Source organism: Anomalospiza imberbis, chromosome 2, assembly GCF_031753505.1.
Source record: "Anomalospiza imberbis isolate Cuckoo-Finch-1a 21T00152 chromosome 2, ASM3175350v1, whole genome shotgun sequence".
NCBI classification, from domain to species: Eukaryota; Metazoa; Chordata; class Aves; order Passeriformes; family Viduidae; genus Anomalospiza; species Anomalospiza imberbis.
In genome coordinates, this window is record NC_089682.1 from 83,350,130 (window position 1) to 83,373,633 (window position 23,504).

General features: G+C 45.0%; 2 protein-coding genes across 3 annotated transcripts in view; one reads left to right on the plus strand and one right to left on the minus strand.

The window, feature by feature from the left end:
* Positions 1 to 23,504, minus strand: part of LOC137469404 (phosphatidylinositol 3,4,5-trisphosphate 3-phosphatase TPTE2-like) — a 267,328-nt gene that overhangs the window by 234,179 nt on the left and 9,645 nt on the right. The window lies entirely within an intron of this gene.
* TMEM272 (transmembrane protein 272) lies at positions 1,595 to 22,505 on the plus strand. Its single transcript, XM_068182121.1, has 5 exons — positions 1,595 to 1,811; positions 5,308 to 5,387; positions 12,527 to 12,586; positions 18,822 to 18,904; positions 22,084 to 22,505. The coding sequence occupies exons 2-5, from the start codon at positions 5,330 to 5,332 to the stop codon at positions 22,444 to 22,446; spliced, it is 564 nt and encodes a 187-aa protein (XP_068038222.1). The 5' UTR covers positions 1,595 to 1,811; positions 5,308 to 5,329; the 3' UTR covers positions 22,447 to 22,505.

Below are 23,504 nucleotides of genomic sequence, written 5' to 3' on the forward strand. Positions count from 1 at the left end.
TGCTCTGGCTCGTGCCTTTGGTGACCACATTACAGAGTCCCTTTGCTCAGCTCAGCCCAGGACCTCAGCAGTCACAAGAAGAGCAGCACAGAAGCTGGAATGCCCTGGGTTAGGATGTGTGACCCTGTGGCATCACCTCAGCAGACACAGGCAACCTACACTTGCCTCGGAGCTTCCTGGAGGGTGACAAAAAGCACCCCAAAAGCAGGCAGTGATATTGGACATAACTGAAATCCTTGCTGATGCCTAATGCCAGGCACTGGCCTGGGAACAATCTCTGGAAAAACAGCTTTCTCTGCTGGAAGAAGTAGCTCTATTACACTGAAGGAAAGAAGAACTAGGAGCACAGAAAGCCCAAAGCCCAGCTGTCCAGTTTGGCCATTTGGATGGTGTGTCTCAGTCTCTTCCTGCTGTGCCTCTTCCAGCACCCGTGGAGAGCACCAGAGTCTTCCAGAAGTGTCTCCCTGCTCCCTTCATTGCCTCTACTGACTCCATGGCTTCCTTGTCTAGATGCTCAAACCCCTGCTTCAGTGCAATGCATAAAGGCCACAGTCTCACCTTCTGCTTCACTGCCAAACTTCCTCCACCAAAATTTTCACTCTGCAAGGCTATGGCAATCAGGCAGTCACACCACCATGAGGTCAGGGCTTTTTCCAGCATATTGGACCTTGCTGCAGGGAAAAGCATAGAGAGTGTAAGAACCAGCCTGTGGCTGTGGTTGTGCATGTGCTAGCCCAGCAGCATGCAAAGTTACCCATCAAACACCATCCTTTTCTTTACCTCAGCTGACCCAGTGTGGACCCATTTTCTTAATGCAAAACGTGTGGCAGTGGGAGTTATATTGGTGATGAACTGTGCAAACCTGGCAGCTGAAGGCAGAATTGCTCCTTCTGAGCTGGAGCAGGCACTTTGTCAGCTCCCTGCTGGTGACTAATGAAGCAGGTAACCTTTTCTTTCTTGTGGGGCCTTCCTGAATGGACTCAAAATACACATCAATCTTTATTAATGCTGGCACTCCTCCTGCAGAAGTGCTCTCCCTCAAACCCACTCTTTCTTGTGCAGAAACAAGGGCTTTCCAGCAGATTACCCATACCTATAATTACACCTGAGATGCCAGATGGTCACCTGCTGATGGGAAGGTGACCTAGCAGGTAACCACCTAACAAATAGATGACACTCTCCAGGGTGACACAAGACATAAACGAGCCAACAGCTAAGGCAGTGGCAGTTTGCAAAGAGCTCTGTCAGCTGCATTGATGGGGAAGGGGGGGAACGGCATGGAGAATGAACCAAGTACTTAACCCTCTCTACTGACTTCTGAATAAATAATTTTTTCACCTCTGAAATAAAAGACTTAGCGAAAGAAATTTGTTGGCGTTTCTTTGGTTTTTTTTCCCTCGTGTACAGTCACCGTTGTGTGGGGTCCTTTGCTTCCCCCTGCTGTCACCCTGAAGCGGCACAGGGTGGGCTGTGGCTCCAGCCAGCCGTGGGAGTGGGGAAACTGATGAGGATGGGCTCTGCCGGCAAGCGCTCCCGCATCCCACAGCTGCCGCGGTGCTGCCGTCGAGAGCTCTGAGAGCGGGAGGCCAGGAGGAATAAAAGCCAGCAAGCCCCCGCTCCGTGCCTCACCGCCCGCGGGCAGAGTCCCGGGGAGCCCAGCCGAGCTCTGGGGAGCCCAGCCGAACTCTGGGGTCCCACCGGAGAGGGCTCTCCCAGCTGGCTGCCACTGAAGGCTGGATTTTGCCGTGCCTCTGCCCCGTCTCCCACACGTGAAGGCAGGTGAAGGGATTTGGCACTCACAGCGCTCTCAGGTAAGAGGGGTTTGCTGGGAACTGGACGATGTGCTGGAATAACAGCCAGTGTGGGGCTTTGTGGTTTGTTAAGAAACCGGATCTGGAAGAGGACTTTGCTCTGAATATTTCAGAAAAGTAAAAAGAAATTGTTCCCTCTAGCAGTCCTTAGAGAAGAGCCCTTACTCCGGAGGGGTTTGCTGGTCCATATACACCTCCCGTGTCCCAGCAGGGATCCCCTGGCAGTCAGAAGGCATCAAGTGGGAACTGGGATCTTAGGAAGCCCCACCAATTCTGCTGCTGTGTCCACCAGTGCAGAGTGGGGCACCTGCATCTGGGAGAGAGAAGAGCTCAATTTGAAAAGTCGGAACACCATAGTACACACGTGGACATGGCTCTTTGGACTGACACACGGTGGGACCAGCCTGAAGTTGTCTTTTGGCTTTGCTGTAGGTCAGGCATGCACCAGTCACTCAGTGCTATCAGTCAGTGTCGACTCCTATTTCCTAAATATTTAAGATGAGAATAATGACCAGAAAAATAGTTTAAAGCTAAAACTAGCCTAAATAACAAAGGAAACAGGATGGAGGGTCGGTGCTACACACACTTCTCACTGTGCTTGTAAGGGGCAAAGAAGTGAGTTACAACAGGAGGCAGTAATGTGACACACAGCATGTGTTCCAGGTGGGCAAACCTGGCTGCTGACCACCAGCACTGAGGGCACTCACTGAGGAGTATGGGACAGCCTGGAAGAGGCACAGGGGTGCTGTGACTCTAGTGTGGCTCAGCTGCAACCTGCCACCCTAAAAAGCAGCTGTATGGAGAGGCTCCAGCCTCCTGCAAGGGGTTCAGAGACTTGTCCCTGGTGCTTGCTGGCCCTTCTAACCCATGGGCAGGTCCCTTTCCACTGGGGAAACAAACTCAGGGAAGGAATGATGGGAAGAGGTCCACAAGTTATCTTTGGTCTTTATATTTTTTTTCCTGGCTGAGTTTTATGTTTTTCCTATGACTTTTCCAACTCACTATCAAACTGGGAGCAGGTACAGCGGGGCAGGATACCTTCCTGCCCTTGTAAGGCGCCAGTCTTTGTGCTGTGCCGATTTCAGTTTCCTGTGAGTCTCAGTGACAATTTCCCTGTTTCAGCTGTGAAACAAAACCATTCTGCAGCTGCCTGGTTGCTGAATTGCACTTTAGCACCCTCACGCATTGGCACAAAAGAAAATAATTCATCCTTAACACCCACAGCACCTTCTGCAGAATCACCAAAGGCGTGGGAGAAAGGGGCAACACCTCTTTATCTGGCAAATAGAATGAATTCTCTGAGGGATTTGTCAGCCTGGAGAAGTCCAAGCCCACATCTGAGGAAGAACTGAAACCATTACCTGGTAGTTTTGTGTGTTGTGTTCTTGTGTGAACACTCCTTGTGCACAGCCATTATGAAATTGCTTTCTTTATCTCACCTGTTAGAACCGCGCACACAGAGCTCTGAATCACAGTCACTTCTGGGCTCTGTCACTAGGTGGTGACATGCTTCCAGATACCGAGTCCTCCAGTTTTATTTTAGTGTAAAAGAGCAGTAAATAAAGACAAAACGTCCGTTTTACCCTCTGCTTATGGAAATACAGCATTCCCAGCCACAATAAATTCTGCTTAAGATAATTTGATGTTTAACTCATTTTTAATATGGCATTGGATTGATTGGATTAATATTGTTTCTGTAAGAATTCATTCTATAAAAGTAATTTTAGTCATAAACATTTACATAAAGACTAATATCTCCGATCTATGCATAATTTGAACACCTTTGTCAGCAGACATTGCCAGATGCAAAATGAATGTCTGTTTGTGCATGTTCTAGAAAGAAACCTGTCTGAAAGCTTTAAAGTTAATATGTCATTTGGTTGGGAAAAGTACCAGTTTCCCTTCCTCCTTTCTGTTTTCCCTGAGCATGCTTATTTTTTTCCTTGAAATTCTCATCAATAGCTGCAGCCCATAGGCACAGTATTTGCTCTTCTGAAGAAGGTTTGGTGGCTGGTATGAGATACATGCACTCACCAGAGGTCAGGCACTCATATGTAATTTCCATTCAGTACTGATGGAGATATCCTCTGGGATATGAAGATGAGGGCTGGAAAAGGAGAGCTAAATTCTGTGAGACATCTGATGAGATCAGGCACACTAGAAACCTGGATGTATATGTTGGTAGCTGGCTGCTGCCTGCAAGGGTTACTGATCTGGTGGGATGTCTGTGAAAGCCTCAGTCCCTGACTCTTGCTTGGTCATTCACCCACAGGTAAAACCAAACTTGCCTCTATTAACTGCCAGGAAACAGAATCTGTAATGCCACTGTGCAAGAAGCAAACCCCATCCCCTTCCCCATGGCAGCATAGGGTCCTGTCTGGGCTTGGAGACAGCCTCCTCTGCTCAGCCTTGAGTAGTAGGGCTTGGACAGACTTTGGAGAGGGATACGGACATGGATCAGGTGGTTGAACAAGTCTGTCTTTATCTTCAATACGTGCCTGGGACCCCATGGTCCCTAGTAGGCTCTGGGCCAAGCTGGACACAGCATTGCACAAGAAAAGCCTAGGGTGGATCTCATGTCAACTTAGTACACAGTGAGGCTAAGCTTAAAATACTGCTCTCTAACCATTAAGAAATCTAGAGGCTATTTTGAGGTAGGTTCAGGAATGCAGCTTCCCTTATCCTGGCCTCCTCCACACACACCTTCCTCTGTCACACAGCTGCTGGTGGTTGCAGACTTGTGGTGACCCTGGCCAGACGCTGAGGCTTGGAGCATGTATGTGTGTGTGTGTGTGTGTGTGTGTGTGTGTGTGTGTGTGTGTGTGTGTGAGCTTTCCACACTCCCATTGATGTGGAATGCTACTTAACTGTCTGGTGCTGTCTGAGGCCTGACCTTGGATGCCTGGCTGCTTGCTCATCCCTCAACCCACCTTGTAAAAATTCTTCTTTACAAGGAGCTACTTTCTAATCCGGCTACTTTTCTGTCAAAGGCATGTTGTTCTGGGCTCCCTGTGGTTTGCAGTTTTTATTCTGTATTCTTCTTCAGAATCCTCCTTGACCTTAAAACTCTTTTCATCCTCTCTCCTCCTTATTTTCTTTAATTAATTTTTGCTCACTAGTTAATTCTTGCTGAGGTTTGTGTAGCAAACCCCACCTGTTTCCCTGGGTTTTCTCGTAACATTTAAATACTCTTTGTTCTGCCTGAAACCCAATCAAAGTAAAGACAGAACCTTTCACAGTTTTCAGGAAGATGGCATTAATACTTCTCCCTCAGCCTCCCCGTGACCCCAGGGCTTGAGCATCATCACCAGTAGGCAAGCATGAGCTGCTGGAAGGCATTCCTGCCTCTGGCTATGCCCCGCTGCTGGCTGGGTTTGTGCATGCTTGGGGTTTTTGAGGGTAGTGAAAGCCTGCCAGCATGTTTGAGTACTCTGAGTCAAGATACTCAGTAAGGTAAAGACACTTCTCATAGCCATATTGATTTCTGTCTCCACAGGCACCCCAAAAGGCTCACCACGATGGCTGCTGGCCTGGAGAAAGCCTGCCACCGGTGCATATCTAAAATTGCCAGCAATGGTAAGGCAGTTCCGGTAGCCATTGCCTCATGTATTTAAGCAGCCCTGTTGCTAAGCCAAGTATATAAAGGAATCATGATGGTACCAAGTCCCAGCTGAATATTCCATTGAGGTTTCCTTTCCTAGATAATTTTGGGAACTGATGGAGTGTGCAATAGTAACTCTACCCTAACAGCAGCTGCCTGTTGCAGTATTTGAAGTTTAGCAACCAGCACAAAATTTCAAACAAACACCACCATGTACCTAAATATGGGCAGCAACAGACAGCCTAAACAAAATAATGTGTTTGCCTCCTCTCTCAAGTGTTACCTTACACATGCAGTGCATGCAGAAGCATCCACAGGGAAAATCACCTTGTGAAGAGCAGCACAGCCAGCCTGAGAACAAACTCTCCTAGGAGCGATTCCTGCCAAGCAAAACTGCTGCCAGCCTGTGTGATGGCACAGGGACGCAAGTCTGGGGATGGAATATGGTCAGGAATATCCCCCCTTTCACCTAGTGAGATCTGGGACAGGTTATTCTTCCCTCTGCTTGCCTGCCCCCTAGCACAAGGGCCACTGCAGGTGGGGGTGTCCCCCATAAGCAGCCCATTGCTGTGGGTTGGAAGCATCAGCTGTCTGGAGAGAAGTTCTTTTACATGACAGCCTGGGCTTGCTCTGGTTTTAAAGTAACTGGTTGTCCCCACCCAGGGTGCAGGACACAGAGGGCTGTAATGAGCTGGTTGAACAGGCTGGTTCTTGCTCTCAGAGGAGCAACGCAGCAGAAAGTTGACCTGGGCTGAGGCTGTGCAAGCTGCATAGAGGCACAGGAGAAATACACTCCAGAGGTGGGGTTTTGTAAGATCAGGGAAGCAATATCCTCAGCAGGAGGTTAAAATCCATGGGTTTTAAAGCAGCTTACTCCTGCTGACTGCATCGCCTTTTCACTCTGACTTGCAAGTGAAACTTGCAAACATGAAAGTGACATTTTGCTTTCACTTCTAGGCAGTAGCAATTTCTAATTCCACTCAAATACAAGAAGGAGCAAACCCCTTGACCGCTCCTCATAACTGATACCTTACCCACACTTATTGCTGCATTTGCCAGTCTAGGGTGTTACCTTGGAGTCTTCTATATTCCTGGTCTTTACTTTGCCTGAAAGGCTCTCAAAGCTCAGAATGAACTTTTATTAATGATTAAACCCCTCAACTCCTTGCTGTCTTACAACCTGGCAGAGAAAATCAGGCCAAAGGGACAGAAAGCTCAGTCCAGGTCTCCCTGCAGAAACCTGGCAAGGGTAGGGAAGGAGAGGATATTTTCTGGCCTACTTTTTCATGCTTATCACTGCCCCAGGGGAAAGGAGGGCTGGGGAGGGATGGAAAACAAGGGTTGCAGAGCATGCACCCTCATTACACCCTGACAAGTGCCTAGGAGTGGAATTGGGACCCAGCTGGTCCCTGTGGGATCCCTCACATCCTGCAGAAAAGACATGCAGGGAGGATCTGGACTCATTGGTGAATATCACAATTTAAAAGGTCAAAAGTGGTATTTTCTCTGATTTTTGTTCCTAGTGTCTACAAGCAAAATGTTACTGTTCCCTGTTATTAAATTACCACTGGAACTTCAATGATGAGACAGAAAATAATCCTTTAGAATTTCTTTTGAAAGATTGGGATTAGTTCTGATCTCACCTATGCTCTTCGACCACAGAAGCACCCTCTTGGGTGGCTGAAAAATTACCCATGAGTGAGGAACTCAGAAATACCATTCCAGGAAAGTATCTTCAGGTTCTTATCATGCTTAAGTTCAAAATAAGCTCAGCTTTAGCTGTGGATCAGCTAATGCATCCAAAATTGATCTTATGTTCATTAAAATGCAAGCCCTCATGAAATGCAGTGATGCTTAATTTCACTTTTCCTCATCATCCTGTATTTATTTTTCAAAGAGCTTTTCAGCAAAATCCACAGTTGTACCTTTGGTCTCCTGGTATTTAAATAGCTCTCAAGAGCCAGCCCACCTGTGGAGCATCTTTTCATTCTTGGTGTAGCAATTTAAGTTCAGTCTTCAATTTATTGATCAAAATAAAAAAGCCTAATCCACTACCCTGGGTCTACTGCAATGCAAACTGAATGGCTCTATATGTAATGCCTAAATGTTGTTATAAAATTACTTCTGCAAATTATTCACAAGGGGCCAAATCCAGAATTTAGACCATGGCGTAACTGCAGTTCAGTATCCAGAGGCATAATATAAAATTCAGGGTGGACACTCTGCAGTATTGCTCAACCCCCAAAGCACCTACACCTAGGACATAAATTTTAGGTGATGTGATGCTGATATCTGGGTACCGAAGTTCTACATCACAGTAATTCATCCCTGATGAAGCAAAGAGTGCTGGAACACAGCAAACAGCTGGTGGCCCTGAGCTGGCATTTGGTCTGTTTCCTCACACTTTCCCTGCCTCTAATGGTGGCTTTGCACTGGAACTAGAGGCCTCCATGGGAATGGCTGCTCCTTACCCTGAATCTTCCAGCTTCTGAGTATCCACTTTGGTCAAGAGATGGGGCCAGGGATGGGATTCCTGCCATTCATCCCCAGAGACTATTCCAGCAATTGATGGAATCCTTGCTATGGCATTTAGCCTCATGAACAGAGCAGTCTTTGGTTTTGCTCAAGGATATCTCATGTCTCCACTCTTTGGATCACTCACAGGTCTGGTTTTGAATGCTCAAACCTTGCTGTTATTTTCTTATTTGGTATGGCTGGCCAAGCTGAACAGATTTAATTCCTTTCCTTCATGTTACTTCATTCAAGACTTTTCTGCATATCCCATCTGAAATAGTGACATTTTCCTGTGACTGGAAAGCACAGAAAGACGGCCAGTAATCACAGCTACCAATAACATGGGCAGACTCATCCCTGGTCTGTAAAACATACGATCTCACTGGGGCTGGTTCCTCAGAAAGATCCACTGAGACTTTCTCTGCCACTACAACACCTCCAGAGGCTGCATTCCTTCTTTGCTCCAAGTGCCTATCAGTACTGCAGGGGATGCCTGCAGATGCCATGAAGGAATAAAAAATGGATGAAAATACCTGCTCCCCATCTGCACTCCAGCCTGTTACACCACCCGTGCTGCAGTACAGCACACTGTGACACTGCTTGCTAAGCATTGCCATCTGCGTCTGCCTCAGGGCATCAGTAGGCATGGGCCCTGCCAAATGAATTTGACCCAAATTTCCTAAAACCCAGATTGCTGGGAGTCAGGCCCCTTCAGAGCAGCATTCCCACAGGGTATTGTCCAAAGGGCAAACTCTAAATTCTCACACAGAATTTTGCTCCTCAGCTTGTTAATGCAGATAAATCCTGGGGTAACTGCAGACTGTTTGGAAGCTGGTAGTATCTTGTTTAAAAAAAATCCTTTTTTATCCAGAACCTGACAGACTACAGAACAAATAGCACCTAGGAGTGATGGTAATACAACCAACACTTCATTTATTACTGTATTTATTATCAGAGAGCTTGTCACTCTACTGAGCAGCTTGCACAACAGCTGCATTAGCATACTACTGAAAAGAGCAGGTAGACTGAGATTGATATTCATAAATCACTTCTGAAAACTCTGTGAAGACTCTTACCTGAAAAGAAAGAAACTTTTCTCTCTCTTCAAAGTAAAGAGGGACAGCCTGTGCTGGTCTGAAATTTCCAAGTGCTTGGAAAACTCGTGGCAGCAAAATAAAGAATTGGTGTCACCTCCAATACTGCCTCCAGATCCCAAGCAAATGCCAGAGGGCAACAGGCTGTGTGTCCTGAGGCCAGGCACAACAAGGGAGTGGCAGAGGACTGGGAGGAGAGCTGCAGTACAGGAGCATGGCTGTGGAAGATGCAAAGGCTCGGGCATCAGACAGGAGAGAGACCATGACATACAGCCAAAATGTCAACAGTGATCTCAAGTGTGCTTACTTCTGTGGGGAAATCCTGGCAAGAGGAATTCAGCCAAACAGCAGATTTATATCAGCTGGCTGTACTGCTGGGAAGGAGACCCAAAACCTGCACCCACTGATATAATTTTTGTGACCACAGATTTCAAGGAATGTGCAAGATATTCAGCTACCTGTTCTCTTCTTCCTCTGTTGTGATCCCAGACATGAGCTCTTCCCTCCATCCATTTTCCAGCATGTTCGGATCCCAAAGCAGGACTTCACCAGTGCCCCAGCAGGCGCTGCCATGCTGGTACAGAGCAGTGAGTTCTCCTGCCTGATGCCCAGGCACCAGCTGCATGGAACAGATACCCTTTCGAGGCATGCCCGGAAACACTTCCCTAGTTGTGTTGTGTTTTTAGAGACTACCAGCCCTTTTTTGCTACTTATTCCAGGCCTCTGACCAGCCTGTGAAGCAATATCACTGACATAAAAACACCACAAGCCCCACATGTGGACCTGCCTGCACAGCAGCCTCCTCTCTGCTGAGCCGTGCTACCCTGCGGCAAGTACCATTTTCTGAAGCAATTTGTCTTCGGACCAGAACGGGGCAGCACAGCCCAGACAAATCCAGGCAGAGAGTGCGTGTATCCCAGCTGAGCAGCTTATCTGTGAAACCCCCACACATTTAGGGAAAATCAGTCTTTAGCGCTGCTAGCGACACTGAGAGTGGCTGCAGAGCCCTGCCAGTTGTGTAGGCAATTGTTGAAGAGCCTCACTTTGTTAAACATGGATCTGGAAGCCTTCCCAGACTATGCATCTGCCCCTCCAATTCGAGACCTAAGAGGCTGTAGCTGAATGGGGAGATAATGAGTAAATACATTCCCAGCGACTGCTTTGGGAGCGGAATTAATGAAGCATTATCTTCGTCTCTTGAGCTCTGAGTGGTCTCTGCCTCCCACTTCTCCCCTCCAAAAGCGGGCTGTTGGGCAGATGTCAGACACAAGCGAACACGGACACCTGTCGGCCAGATGTGCAGCCTCACATGCACATGAGCCCCCTGAGCTTTTTGCAGAGCTTACTGCAGCGTCCCTCCCCGGGGTCAGGCAGAACGGGCGCCGTACAATTAACAAATGACACGGTGCCTCCTCCTCCTCCTCCTCCTCCTCCTCTTCCCGGGCTCCTGAGCACCTCCCGTGCAGCACGGGCAGGGACAGGGGGCAGCTACGAAACCACAGGCAGAGGGGTGGCGTCGCTGCGAGGGCTGCGCTGCAATGACAGCACTTGTGGCCACACCAGGCAGTCGGTGCAATGCCTGCAGACCTGAGCGGCACCCTTTTGGGCACCAGATAAATGAGTTGCCCAGCCTGTGGGCATGTTTGCCCAAAAATGATGTTGGAAGCCCAACTCATTTACAATACGCTTCTTAATATGAAAGAATAGTCTAGATAACAGCAAGAGGAGCTAGCACAAAATGTGACATGTGAAAAGGGAGGCTCTAGGCTGAGTTGTTCTAATGAGAGGCTGTCAGTGGTTGAAAGAGATTAGTCAAGTGTAGGACACTATTCAAGCAGAGGAAGAATTTCTGTATTATGCAGCACTCAAGAGATAGGAGTCTGAGCAAAAATGAGAGAGAGAGAGAGAGAGAGACAGAGATAGAGACAGAGAGAGGGAGACTGGCTGACAGGGAAAGGAGGAGGGGGCAGCACAAAGGAACAGAAGTACTTTCTTCAGCTCAAAATACCCTCAGTGTCTCCCAGTTCATAGAGATAACAAACATGCTACTTCAGAGAAAGATATCTTTCAAGAGCTTAAGTGTAAGATCCTGGTTCTCTGTGGAGAAAACATGAGCAGTATGTGGGGGATGGTGTGTTCCCATGAAAAGTGTCTGCGAGTCAGAAAGCCTGGTGGATCTGCTCTGAATTTTGATGCTGCTCTTATGTCCTCTCTGTTTCTCCTTCTGTAAAACAGAGGCAGTGATGCTGCCCTTTTTCTCTAAGGCAGCCTGAGGGTGGTATTTTGGCAGTGATGCAGAATTTTCCAGAGCAGCACTGTCCGCAGGGTGCTGGCAGTGTCCCTGCTCCTGCACGGCCAGGGGGATACTATGCACCTTGCAGAGGTTGCAGTTCTCTGGCATGGGGAACTGCAGGACACAGTATACCTGGGAAAAGGGCTGGTCCCAAGCCAACTCCAAATACTTGTTCCAAGATTTTTTTTTTAAGCCTCCAAGGAGACGTCCTACTCCTTTTCTTATCCGTGCTCTTCGCAGCCCCTCTGCAATCTCTGCCCACCTGCACTGTGGCACCCTTAGGCACACACTTGCAGCCTGAGTCATTTCTGGAAGGGCTCTGAAGGGACACTTGCCACAGAATGTCCTCATTATATTTTACTCTCATTTGGCATGGCAGCGTTTCACTTTAATGTTGCCAAGCCTTCATGATTAGGCACAGAGATGACAGCTTTTGTGAGACAGGCTGCTCACACTGCCCTAGACGCTAGTGTCCCTCGCCCACCGTGAAGGTAAGCATTCATCCTCTGCAGCACCTGGCTGTGCAGGGGAAACATCAGGGCTCAGATACACCAGCAACCTCTAGGGAGTAAGTAAGCCCCTCAGGTCCACTCACCTGCAGGGAGAGTCTATGTGCACCCCTAAGAGCATCATTCCACACAGCTTAAGCTGATCTATCCCAGTAACAAATCCCACTTCTTGCAGCAGGACTGCTGCCTTTGTGCTCATGAGCTAAGCTGGGTCAGGGAGTTAGACCAGCCAGAAACTATTCACATCTGTGATAATGACAGTTTATTTAGCTATCAGTGAAAACTAAGTGGAATGGCATTAAAGCTGCTATTTGCTTAGCAAACAGATATGGCTCATCAGCTGCCATGGATTAGCTGAAGCAAAATTACTTGTTACTGCACAGTTGACTGACAGAGCCTCTGAAAAGGATGCAGGATAAGGCAGCAGTGGATGACTCCTTGCCCTTGGATTAAGACAAGCTGCAAGTAATAGCTGCAAAAGCAGTTTGTGTCTCTCACTGCATCCTGGAAGTGATAAAACATGTGCTGGTCCCATCACCTCAAATGCTGCACCACGCAGGTGATATTCCCACCCCACCAAATGCACTGCATTTCTTCCTACACAGTTGTGTGGATACAGAGCATCTGTAAAGAACTAGATGGAAATGCTGGCCTCTAAACCTGAACTAGCCCAAATAAAACTGTCTTTCTTTTCTCCTTCACAGCATGCTTTATATTTGGGCTCCTTGCTTTCCTTGCCTTACCACTGTCCATGACTTTTATAGGTAAGTTGACTACTAAAGTAAATTGAAAATAAAAACTTCCTGGCACTCTGTGGCTGTTTAACATATCTGGTGGAAAAAAAGGAACTGAAAACGTCAGGTTTTCCAACTGTACCCTGTCTTGGTACTTTAGCTTCAGACAGAATCTCAGCCCACACTCCATATCAGGGGGGAAGAAGTACTTGAATTTTGACCCTTTTTATCTTAAAAACCCCTCCAGTGTGTTTTACCTCAAACCCCAGCTTTGTCTGTGGGAGGAAGCTCAGAATCTGACACATGATAAAATTTCATTACTCAGGATCCCTCTGTATTAGCTACACTGCAAAAACTCGTAGAAGCATAGTGCTGGAAGGGAAAAAGAAATGCTGTAGGCTGCTATTTCTCCACCTTTTTGAAAGTCAGACCTGTTTTTTGGCTAATCTGTCTCTGTATAACCCCTCGAAGGCTGGATTTGTGAGTTGCATTTCAAGATCAAATATTTAAGAAAGGAAAATCCTTTGAGCTGCACAATTTTATAACTTTTTAAACTGCATAAGGCCCCTCTTTTCTTAAGCATCACCCTTCCCTTACCATTAACATAGATCTTTATTTTTTCTATAACACTTCATTGCTTCCTTTCAGCCTTTCACATCCTCCATATGGGTTGTGAACCCCACTTGAGAAACATCAGTGGAGACACCAATCCACCTCTGCTTTCAGACAGGCTCATGTGCTCACAGCATCCCTGACAGATGTCTAACTTGCCCTTGCTCAAGGAAATTCCATGGCTTCCCAAGGAGTCTATTTCAACATTTTATTGCTCTCAAAGCCAAAATATTTTTCCCCATATCCAACCTAAATCTTCCCTATGGCAAATTAAACAGATTACAGCCTGTCCTGCCCACTGTGGTCACAAAAACATATTGGTCACAGTACTAGTCAAGAGATCCTTTGAACTGTTTGAAGGCTGCTATTATAACCCTACTGAATCTTCTCTTTTCTTTTCCCAGAGATCTTAAAAACCTAATTCTTTCATCCTGACCTCACAGGTCACTGTTTCTGTAGCTTTTTTTTCCCTTTTTGCCTCCCTCCTTTGACGTCTAGCCAATGTAAGTATTTTTCCTTATTAATAAAAGAATGATGTAACACAGGCCTCCAGCTGAGACCTGAGGAATGAGCAGTGCAGAGTAATTAGCTCCTCTGTTTAACATGCAGGATTTCTGTAAACACACCTCAAAATTAAACATGGTCTCTCTGCACCAACCCAGTTCCTCCAATTTAGTTTATGTTGCACTGTAAGCCCAGATGGTTTTTGGCAGTGCTGCTCCCTACCAGATATATCTTGTTTTTTATTTACCTTGAAGCTTCCTCCCCTACACACAGTGTTTGGCTCTATCAGTTTTTGTCTTGTAGATTTTGAATGCCTTTTTCCAGTGCATCCAGATCACTTTGAATTCAAAGTCCTCAAGAGCCCTTGTCTTTGAGAAGCTGTTCACCTGATGCCTCGTTACTCATGAAAGATGGTCCAAAGGAGCTCCAGATGCAGATGCTGAGGGCAAGCTGCATCTCACCTAGACTCAGACTGTGTGCATCCACAGCCAGGCTGAGTGCTGCATGTTGTCCTTGCAGGCTGTTAAGGGAAATGGACATTCCTGACAGTGAAATTCCCACACCCTCTCTTAGGTGTCTGCCTTGAGCTGAGGTGACTTTTAAGGCAGTTGAGACACCTGGCCCATTGGCATGGATAGTTATCCAAACCCACATAATAAGTGTTCAGCTAAAGGTTGGTGCTATTCCCTTAATCTGGGGCTTTCAAAGTACCACTCATGACTATGGTGGGATTCCGATTAGGATGTCCTAATTAGGAACCAGGGAGTTCTAACGAGGGATTAGGGAGCAATTAGGAAGTAGGGAAATGGACTGAACTGTTACATCTCAACACTTATGCTCTTATACTTACCCATGACTTAAGATTGCTATTTATCCCTTAAGAAGATTCTAGCTTCAGCTTTTCCCCAGGCTGAATATGCCTGAACTGTGAAATACGGATGGGAAGGTATAATACAAAATGTGGCACAGTTTCCATGCATACTGACATCCTGCCTTCTGGAAATGAATCCAGGTCTGGAATCTGACCACGCATAAATATAATTTCTCAGGAATATTTTACAATACCTTTAAGATCAGAGAGGTGGAAAGTCTATAGTAAGATATTAGCCTGGAGCTCTGGATATCTCCTGCATCAGATACAGAGCCTTTTTCCCCCCACAACTTACTGAAATTAAGAGATAATACCACTGTAATGTAGTGTTGTCAAAGGGCATTGGTTTCCTGCAGCTCCATATCAGCAAAGGTATTTTTAGGAAAATGAAATGCCAAGGAAAATGCAGATATTTATTTTCCAAGCAAAACCCTATTATTTTCTGATAATATTCAGTTACCATGATCTCAGAAAAAAACTTGCTGATGTGCCTCCAGTCATTTTGGCTCTTGCTTCCTACAGAGGAAAACTGTGAGATAAAATATTTGTTAAAACTCAGAGATGAATACCAGGCAGCCCTGGTAATAATTACATGTTAACATTATACACTCTTAAAATTCGATAATGTTGTAAATCACAGTATAATTCAAGATACATGAAAAGGACTCAGCATATTTTCCAGCCTGCAAACTTGTGACATCATTTAAGCCATAGATTGTTTAGCAGCTTTTTCACTTTTACTGGCAGAGAAGATCTCTTTTTTTTCGCTAAACACTCCAAAGATATAGAGTTTTGTCTTTTTTTTTTTCGTTTCTGGGACAATGAAGGATTACTTTCAATAACCCACTCTTGTATGTTGTCCAGAGTACCTTTATATACAGAATTCACCAAGGGTAGTTAAATCACATTTGAAAGCTGATGGCATGTTTGGTTTTTTTTTTTAATAAGCAGTCTAAATTGCCCCCTGCTCAAATTTAATCCAGTACTACTCCTCACACTCATAACACCAAATAATTCCTCAAATCTCAAATGCTCCCAAGAATTGTCTGAAGCCTATTCTCATACTCCGTGCCTTTACGTGGGAACCAGGCTTGTGCTTTAGCAGTTGTTGTTTAACACAATCTTTCTTTGCATTCCAGTCCTTCAGCCACTCTGCTGATTTGCTGATATGCTTTCTGATAAAATGGGGTCCAAAAGCAATTACTTCAAGATAAATTCTCTGCAGCACCTAGATCCAAGTGTAAGGCCCACAGTCAGGGGGCTTACTGACTGAGGTCTGTGCCAAGTGATGACAGCTGCAGGCATCCACGAGGAACACCCGAAAATGGCCTGACATGTTGAGGTCTCTGCCTCCCATTAGGAATAAAGTTGTGTAGTGGGCACCAAACAGCGGATCAGCCTTGCTATACAGCAGCCACCCTTTCCTATGGGTGTACTTCAGCCATTTTCAGCTGAGAAGAGTAAAGCAGCTAAAAAGAGGCCAATGCTGTATTGATTTTCATTGGTCCTGACCCCTCATCTCATGGAAAATCATGAGTCACAAGGACACTTGGTATGTAGTGATCCATTATGGGCCATGCCAGAGCACTGCCCACTGCCCTTAGAGAAGCTCATGTCCTGGCTGCTCACAAGTGCTCTTTCCATTTGCTGGACCCAGTGTCTTGGATCCCACTGCAGTGTTGCTCTGTGGCAGCCAGGAAGTAAATGTGCAAGTACCTCTGCTTTCCCAAGCCTCCCATCTCTTTTTTTTTTCCCTTTGGATGCTGATCAGGCTGTGTCTGATCTTGCAAAGGTCTTTGGTTCATTCATTTGGACTCCTGTGCTGGTCTGTGTTGTGGTCAGGCTCAATTGCTTTTCACTGTGAACCACAAATTGCTCTGGCTTGCAGGGAGCACTGCAGTAGAGGCAGATCGTTGATCTCTCGTGGTCCATATATCCCACCTCTAGGAGTCAAAGGAGAACATATCTGTTGCTTATGGGAAAGAAGAGCTAGCACTGATGCTTTCCAACTAGTTTTGGTGTTCCCAGATAAACCAAACACACGCTGTGTGAGAACTGATTGGCACATTCACTGATTTCACTGTGACAATTACCAGTGCCCATCTGTCAACTGTAGGTCCACATTTCCTATTCACACTTTGCGGTGTATTTTTAAAGTTACAACTGTATTACCTGCTTTGACCTACTCTTTTGCTGTCATATCTGTCTGCAGTATTCTCTCAAAACCTACAGAGTGCTGCTGTCTGTCACTCAAATCCTTCTCAAGACGAAGACTGACTGATGTCACGTTATATATATTAAAGGATTCCATAATAGTTTTGTCTGGAAAAGAATGAGAGCTGCATGAGAAAAAAAAGAAAGGCATTTTTTTCTCAATTTTTCTTCCCCTCAAATTGAAATCTCATTTAACACATTGGAAATGGAAATTGCCTAGGTTCCTAAATGGAAATATATTCCCAGTGATCCCTGGCCAGCTGCTTTTGTGGCAGGCTATTAGATGGCCAGGAACTCTGGAAACCTTGGCAGCAGCTTTCTGATGAACATGATGTAATTTGTGACAATTTCCCTGATTCCCACCTCTGTAAAGCTGGGAGTCTGAGCAGGTCTCAGTGTTACACAGTGGCAAAATGGACAAAAAATTACTGATTTGTAATAAGAATGAAAGGGGAGAGAGTCCAAATCCATCTAAGTGCAGCCTTTTTCATTAATACAAAGGCTGGTAATAAATAAATAAAACACTGTCCCGTGTCCTGTGACTAAAGTCAGACCTGTAACAAGCAACCACAATCCAGAGCACCCGTATTATGCCATGCAAAGAGTGCAGGAGATGTTCAGGACATCAGCAGTGTTCTGGACCAGCAATAGCAGTGGATTTGATGGGCAAATTGACAAGATGAAGAGGATTACAGGTATAGAAAAGAGAAACCAAAACAAAACCCAACCCCCCCCCCCCCCAAAAAAAAAAAACCCCAACAACAAAAAAACCCCACCATACCAAAACCCACTGGTACTTCTTTCCTAATTCCTCCTACTCTGGAGGCAAGACATTGTACCTGAGAGATGTTTAGCACTAAGACTAGCACACTCCTTTCGGTATCCTGCAACTAGGTAACCCCAATTATTCAGAGAAAAGTCAGAATATCTCCTTGCAAACCATTTATACAGCAAGAAGAAAACAGAAAAAACCTTTCTACCCTGTGCAACTGATCAGTCAAAGCCTTGAAACATGGGATCAATACCAATAAAATTACAGTATAAAGAACTGTTTAAAATTGCTGAAGATGCCATTGGGTACGAGACTTGGGCAGGGGAATCATCCCAGCTAACTTACAGGTATCTACAGCTGGCTGTCTGGATTTCTTGTATAGCCATGGAGTGCTTTCAGGGACCAATTCACCCAACCTGTTTCAAATGCCTATCTTAGGGAAAATGAATTGAGTTTTACAAGTGCCTGTTTCTCCCTATTGACTATAGAGTATAGAGAACTAGTTCACATATGGATGCCTGCATTGCAGACATCTATATTTGGACAGATGAGTTTCACTGCCACAGACCTGTATCACAAGCTTCAGTCTCTAATGCCAGCAACATCCTCACACAGACATACACTCTCTTCCCTAAAACTTACCCAGCTTTCTCTTTCTTGCAGTAGATTTGAGGGTTGCCAGGGTCCTCAGCTCCATAACAACCAATTCTTTTATCCTCCAGCAACCCAAACAGCTTGGAAACTTGAGTTTCTACAGCTCCCTATCAGTTGCCTGGAAAGCTAAAACAGTTCCAGGTGCTCCCACGGGTATTGGCTCCCAAGCTTCCAGGCATCTGACTCAGGAACATGCCACACTCATAGGAACTAATGAGCAGGAAAATCCTGGGGGAAGCTTATCAGAATTCCTTCTTTTCATGGTTTTGATTTTCAGAGAATTTTTTACCGCTGATGAAAATTCCTGTCCAGCTCAGTCAATGGGTCATTTAACAAAGAGCTATGACTGAAACTAATGACCTCTATATGTGGCTGCAATTAGTATTGCCCTAAAATAGTAATGTTGCTTTTGCCTTTTCTCTTTCTCTTCCTTCTCCTGCCTTTTGCTTGTTCATGGCCCTCACTCTTGCAGTGGGAGGTGCAGCCCCCCTTTTAATTCAGCCCCCATTTCAACAGACACAGGATACAAGTCTTGGGTGTAAGCACTACACTTCACTTACAGCATCTATAGTTTTCACTGTACAGCTTGTTGCAATATCTGTCACTTGAGATAACAAACATCCATTTTTGCCATTCAGGAATGAAGTTTTTGGAAGACTGCCCAGTTCAGCCACTGATTCCCTTATATCTGTTGGTGGGTGGTGTGATTGGCAGCTTAAAGGTAATGTGCATTCTGTGTGTGAAAAATATTTGTGTGACTCGACTTTGACTTGCTAGTTAAGACATGATGATAGCTCCACACAGCCACATGCACCCAGTACTGGAGAGCTACAGGTTTGGACTATGCTTGTTCCAGTACCAAAAGCACCTGTCAGTCAAGTGAGCTGCTAATGAGCTCAGCATTTTCCCACACACTGTGGTGTGACTTTCCTCCTGCATCACAGCATCTGTGCTACCATCCCTACTGAGGTAAATGACTACTTAACATGGATGCCTGTGGTAAATGGGGTCCTTTTTCCACAAGCAATCCCCCAAGCATGTCAAATCTTTCTCCATTATTTTCATACAGATGGGACAAAAAGTCAAGTTACTCTCCTTGCTTTGGGAATACTACAAAACCACTTGTGTTGGTACATAGTCCTTCACAAGTTCAATTTACTCCCACTCTGACCTGGCCAGAAGTAAATGACTGCAGCAGAATCACTTCCTTCCAAAGTAAATATATCCCTGCAAGGGCTTATTAAGGGCTTATTAATCTAGATGCACCATTTTCTAACCACAACTGCCTGTCTTCTAGAGGACTGTGCTCACTTATATCTTTGCTGAGCCACAGTCTGGCAGTTTGACAAGTAGAGGCACCCTCATACCTGTGATAAACCCTGGTCACTATAAAGCTATTTAACTCTGCATTGACTCTATAGGATCCACCCTGTTCTGACAGTCCCTTTGCAGATGGCGTTAACTGGCTTTTAGGGAGCATGAAGAGCCTTTCCACAACATTTCTAGCCTGTTTTCTTTGCCAGGACTGAAAGAAATGGGAAAGAATCCTCCTCTGCAAGTCTCTGCATTTACTGCACTCTTTCAGAGTGGTAACCCAATAAAACCACAGTACATCACTGGGATATGAATCATGCCCTCCAAGGACCTTTGGTCAGAAAATAAGAAAATGGGAAAAAAAAAAAAAAAAGAAAATGCTTAATCTTATTACAAGGAATTTGCTATGTTGTGAATTCTACTGGCAAATGCTTAGTCATTCAATCACACCAGTGGACTTTTCTGTATAATCAAAGTTCATTTAATAATAGTTTAGAAAAGGTTAGAGCAGAACTGAAAGGAAATTTTGAGGCTAGTGGATTGAAGCTTTCATAAAAAATGTTGACTTGTTATTAGCTATTTCTGGTTTAAAAGTCAGCTTTTCTCAGTATAACTAAGGTGGCAAATGGATCAGTTAATATTCATGCTGACATCAAATAATGGTTTGAATTTTACTTCAGTTGACAGCAGGACTGCTTATTTTGCAGTTTGGCAATGCATTTGGCCAGAACTTGATTAGCTTCACTCATGTGTTATCTCAGCGCTTGGTCTGCAGCTAAATTCAAGTCTCTTGCCCGTCCGAACTCTGCCCTCTATTTTGTTCACTGGACTGCACTGACTTCATCCAGTAGTGCCCTTGCTTGAGCTCTGAAAGTTAAAAGGTCAAAGAATGGGTGCAGGATGAAGTCTGAATGGATGCTGTCCTGTGATGGACATCATCTAATGGCAAGTCATTCTAGCCCAGACTGTGCAGACTGTGGGCTCCTCATCTATTTCTTTATGACATCCAGTCTTTTAAAAAGCACTGGTAACTGTTCACCAAGGCAACTGAACCATTCTAGAGCACCCAGAGAGGCCTGTTGAATTCATGCCATGCTGCTCCATAAATGTATGCTCAGCAGCTAGTAACAATGGGAGGTGACTGCCAGCAATTTCTTCAATCACGCTTGGCAAGGCGATATCCATAAGAATTAAATGCACTTTCCGTGAACTACTTAGATGCAGTTGAGATTCATAAATCTACCTGGGAGGTTTCTCTGACTGCCTCAAACCCAATACTCATCTGCCATTTAACCCCATTCTCACTGCTGAGCTTGATAGAACCTGAGTGCTGAGCTGAAAGCTAAAGGGATTGAGGCAGGCTTCAGGTCCAGCCACAGGCACCCTCATGCAGAAACCTCAGAGCCACTGGCCAGGCAGGTTTATCCCTCCTGTGCCTCATGAGTCTGTGTAAAATAAATGTTCATATGAGAAGATGATAGTTTGAGCAAGCTTGTTGCTTTGATGCTCAGCTGGATGTGAGACATCAATGGAAACAACTTTTTTTTGCCCATGTTGGTGCTGGGACTTTAAATTGTGTTTCTCAAAAAATGGAACCAACATCTGGGCTGAAAAACCAGTTGGTTTTGTGAACAAATATTTAATCATTTATATATAACCAAACAGTTTTCCAGAGAAGAGTAAGAATAAGAGAAAACTCTGGATTCTCTTGCTAAGCTTTTCCTATTGAAAATGGGGCATATGGAATAAAATCTGAACCAGGAAAAATATATACCCAAACAGGTTTTCATTGGTCAGTGTTCTGGAGAAAGAAGCGTGCAAAATGAGGCGTGCTCTTCTCTTTCATTTCAAGCAGAAAAATGAGCACAGATTATAACTCTGTGAAAGAGAACATGACTAAGAACCCCTGTGAATCTACCTGTGTTCTTTGTATTGCCAAGACTAAACAAGAAATCCAGGCAACACTGATGAGCCCTACTGCATTTCCCTGTATACCAGACCTTCCTAACCACCTGGCATCATGGTATCCCACATATTTCTCAGCTAGTTTTGACTGAAGGCAGGAATGGGGCAATCTGGGAAAATGGCACTTAATTGAAGAAAATTTGACAACAGTACATTGCAAGTATCTAAAGCAATTTCTTTGAGGTTTACGTCATAGTCTATATGCTTCATAATTTGATATAAGTTGATTCAAATTTATAACCATGGAAAAACAGAGTTAGAAGAGAAAAATCTACCCATTACAAGGCAGGAACTACACTACTTAAGTAATTTAGCAATTACTCTAATCTGTTCTTAAAAGTCTCCAGCATGGGAGCTGCTGCCATTTCCCTACACAATCCATTCTCATGCCTTTCCATTAGCAATTTTTTTCCAATGTATGACCCCCACTGGTGAATAACCTACAAGGAAAAAATGCATTATTGTCCAGCAGTACTTGCCTTATCTGTGGCTCCTTAGCTTTCTCTTACACTGTTTTCCCACACCTAACTTAATTTGACCCAAAGACTGGCAGTGGCCAGAAGGTGTTCAGACACTCTGCAGCCACTTTACTTATTCCCTTTTCTCCCCCAATGCCTCCAGGTGACTCTCCTGCTGTACGACTCAACCAGGATGAGGCAGCTGCTTTCCAAGTCTGTTGTGATTGATGATGATGACGACGATGAGTATCCCTGGAGGCAGAATGCTCACAAGTACTACGTCCATCTAACCCTCAGTCTTTTCCTCTTTCTCTGGTTCATTCTTGGGAACTACTGGGTTTTTTCTGTGTATCTGCCAAATTTCATCCCACCTTTTCATCAGCCTCAGGATTACTGTGACAAAACCCTGTACATTTTTGCTGTTGGTGTTCTAATTATTAGCCATACTGTTCTGTTTCTCCTTATCTTTTGTAGCTGCTGCATATACTGTTTTTCCAGGCAAAGATTCTCTTCTGAGGAAGACTAAATGCTACATAAATAAATCTCCAGATTTTTGGGAAAGCGTGTGCAACAAAGAACAGGCAATAATTCACCCTTGTGCACATCTTTGTCGTACAATATATATGTGTGATAGCAGTCAACTTCGAGGGGAAATTAAAAATACAGTGCCATCTGGAAATAGCTATGCTGGAATACAGCATAGTCTATGCAAAAATGCTGCTGCAGGTGCCAGGGTGTACTCCTGCTAACTTTTACATCCTATTTTTTAACTCTGGATGTTTTATCAGGAGCGAGTTCTTGCAGACAGCAAACTCCTCTAAAACCAGGTCCTCGTTATGTTGTATATAGCACAGTGCATCTTTGCCTATAAAAGTAGCCATGTTGTTCTCTTCACTGGGATCCTAACATCTCCCCATAGTCTTGATGAGGTTTGTTATTGTCCCTGCATTATAGATGAGGGAGCTGAGACAAAGGGTTGTTTTCAGGCCACTTTGCAAAGCATATGGACTCTGGGAACTCTGAGAGTAACTGAGACGCTCACAAGAGAGCTACTCAGGCTATTGTCAGACTGGCCAGTAAGAAGCTGTGATAGCAATATGAGCATGTATAAAAGACAGCCTGAATATGGCCCTCCGGTCTCTTCTGAACTTGGACTAGGAAGCATCTATATCTAACTTTGGGGCTAAACCAGACAGTATGAATACATCCATATATATCCAATACATCCAGTGAGCCAAGGCTGCTTTGCAAGTCTTTGGCAGAACAAAGAACTAAGCTACTGAGTGTCAGATCAGTGCTTCAAGCAGGGCTTAGCATTCCCCAGTCAGGGGATACACTTCTTCTATAACAGTAATTTGTCAGTACCACACTAACACAAAGATTACTGTCAAACCATTATGATCAAGTTCATAGAAAAACTGATGATGTTACCTTGGTATTTTGAATATAAACCACAACAATAAGACATGGGTGCGGATGTGAGAATTTCAGGCAGATGTGTGTTCTACAGCAGTTCTCTGGTTGTGGTGTGAATGTACATTTGATCTGTTCACCTTGGTGCTGTACATATGGAAATCTGTACTT

Coding starts and splice junctions, on each gene's coding strand:
- TMEM272 (XM_068182121.1), top strand. CDS start 5,330: ATGGCTGCTGGCCTGGAGAAAGCCTGCCACCGGTGCATATCTAAAATT. Junction 5,388..12,526: donor ATCTAAAATTGCCAGCAATG/GTAAGGCAGTTC, acceptor TCTCCTTCACAG/CATGCTTTATATTTGGGCTC. Junction 18,905..22,083: donor GTGTGATTGGCAGCTTAAAG/GTAATGTGCATT, acceptor CAATGCCTCCAG/GTGACTCTCCTGCTGTACGA.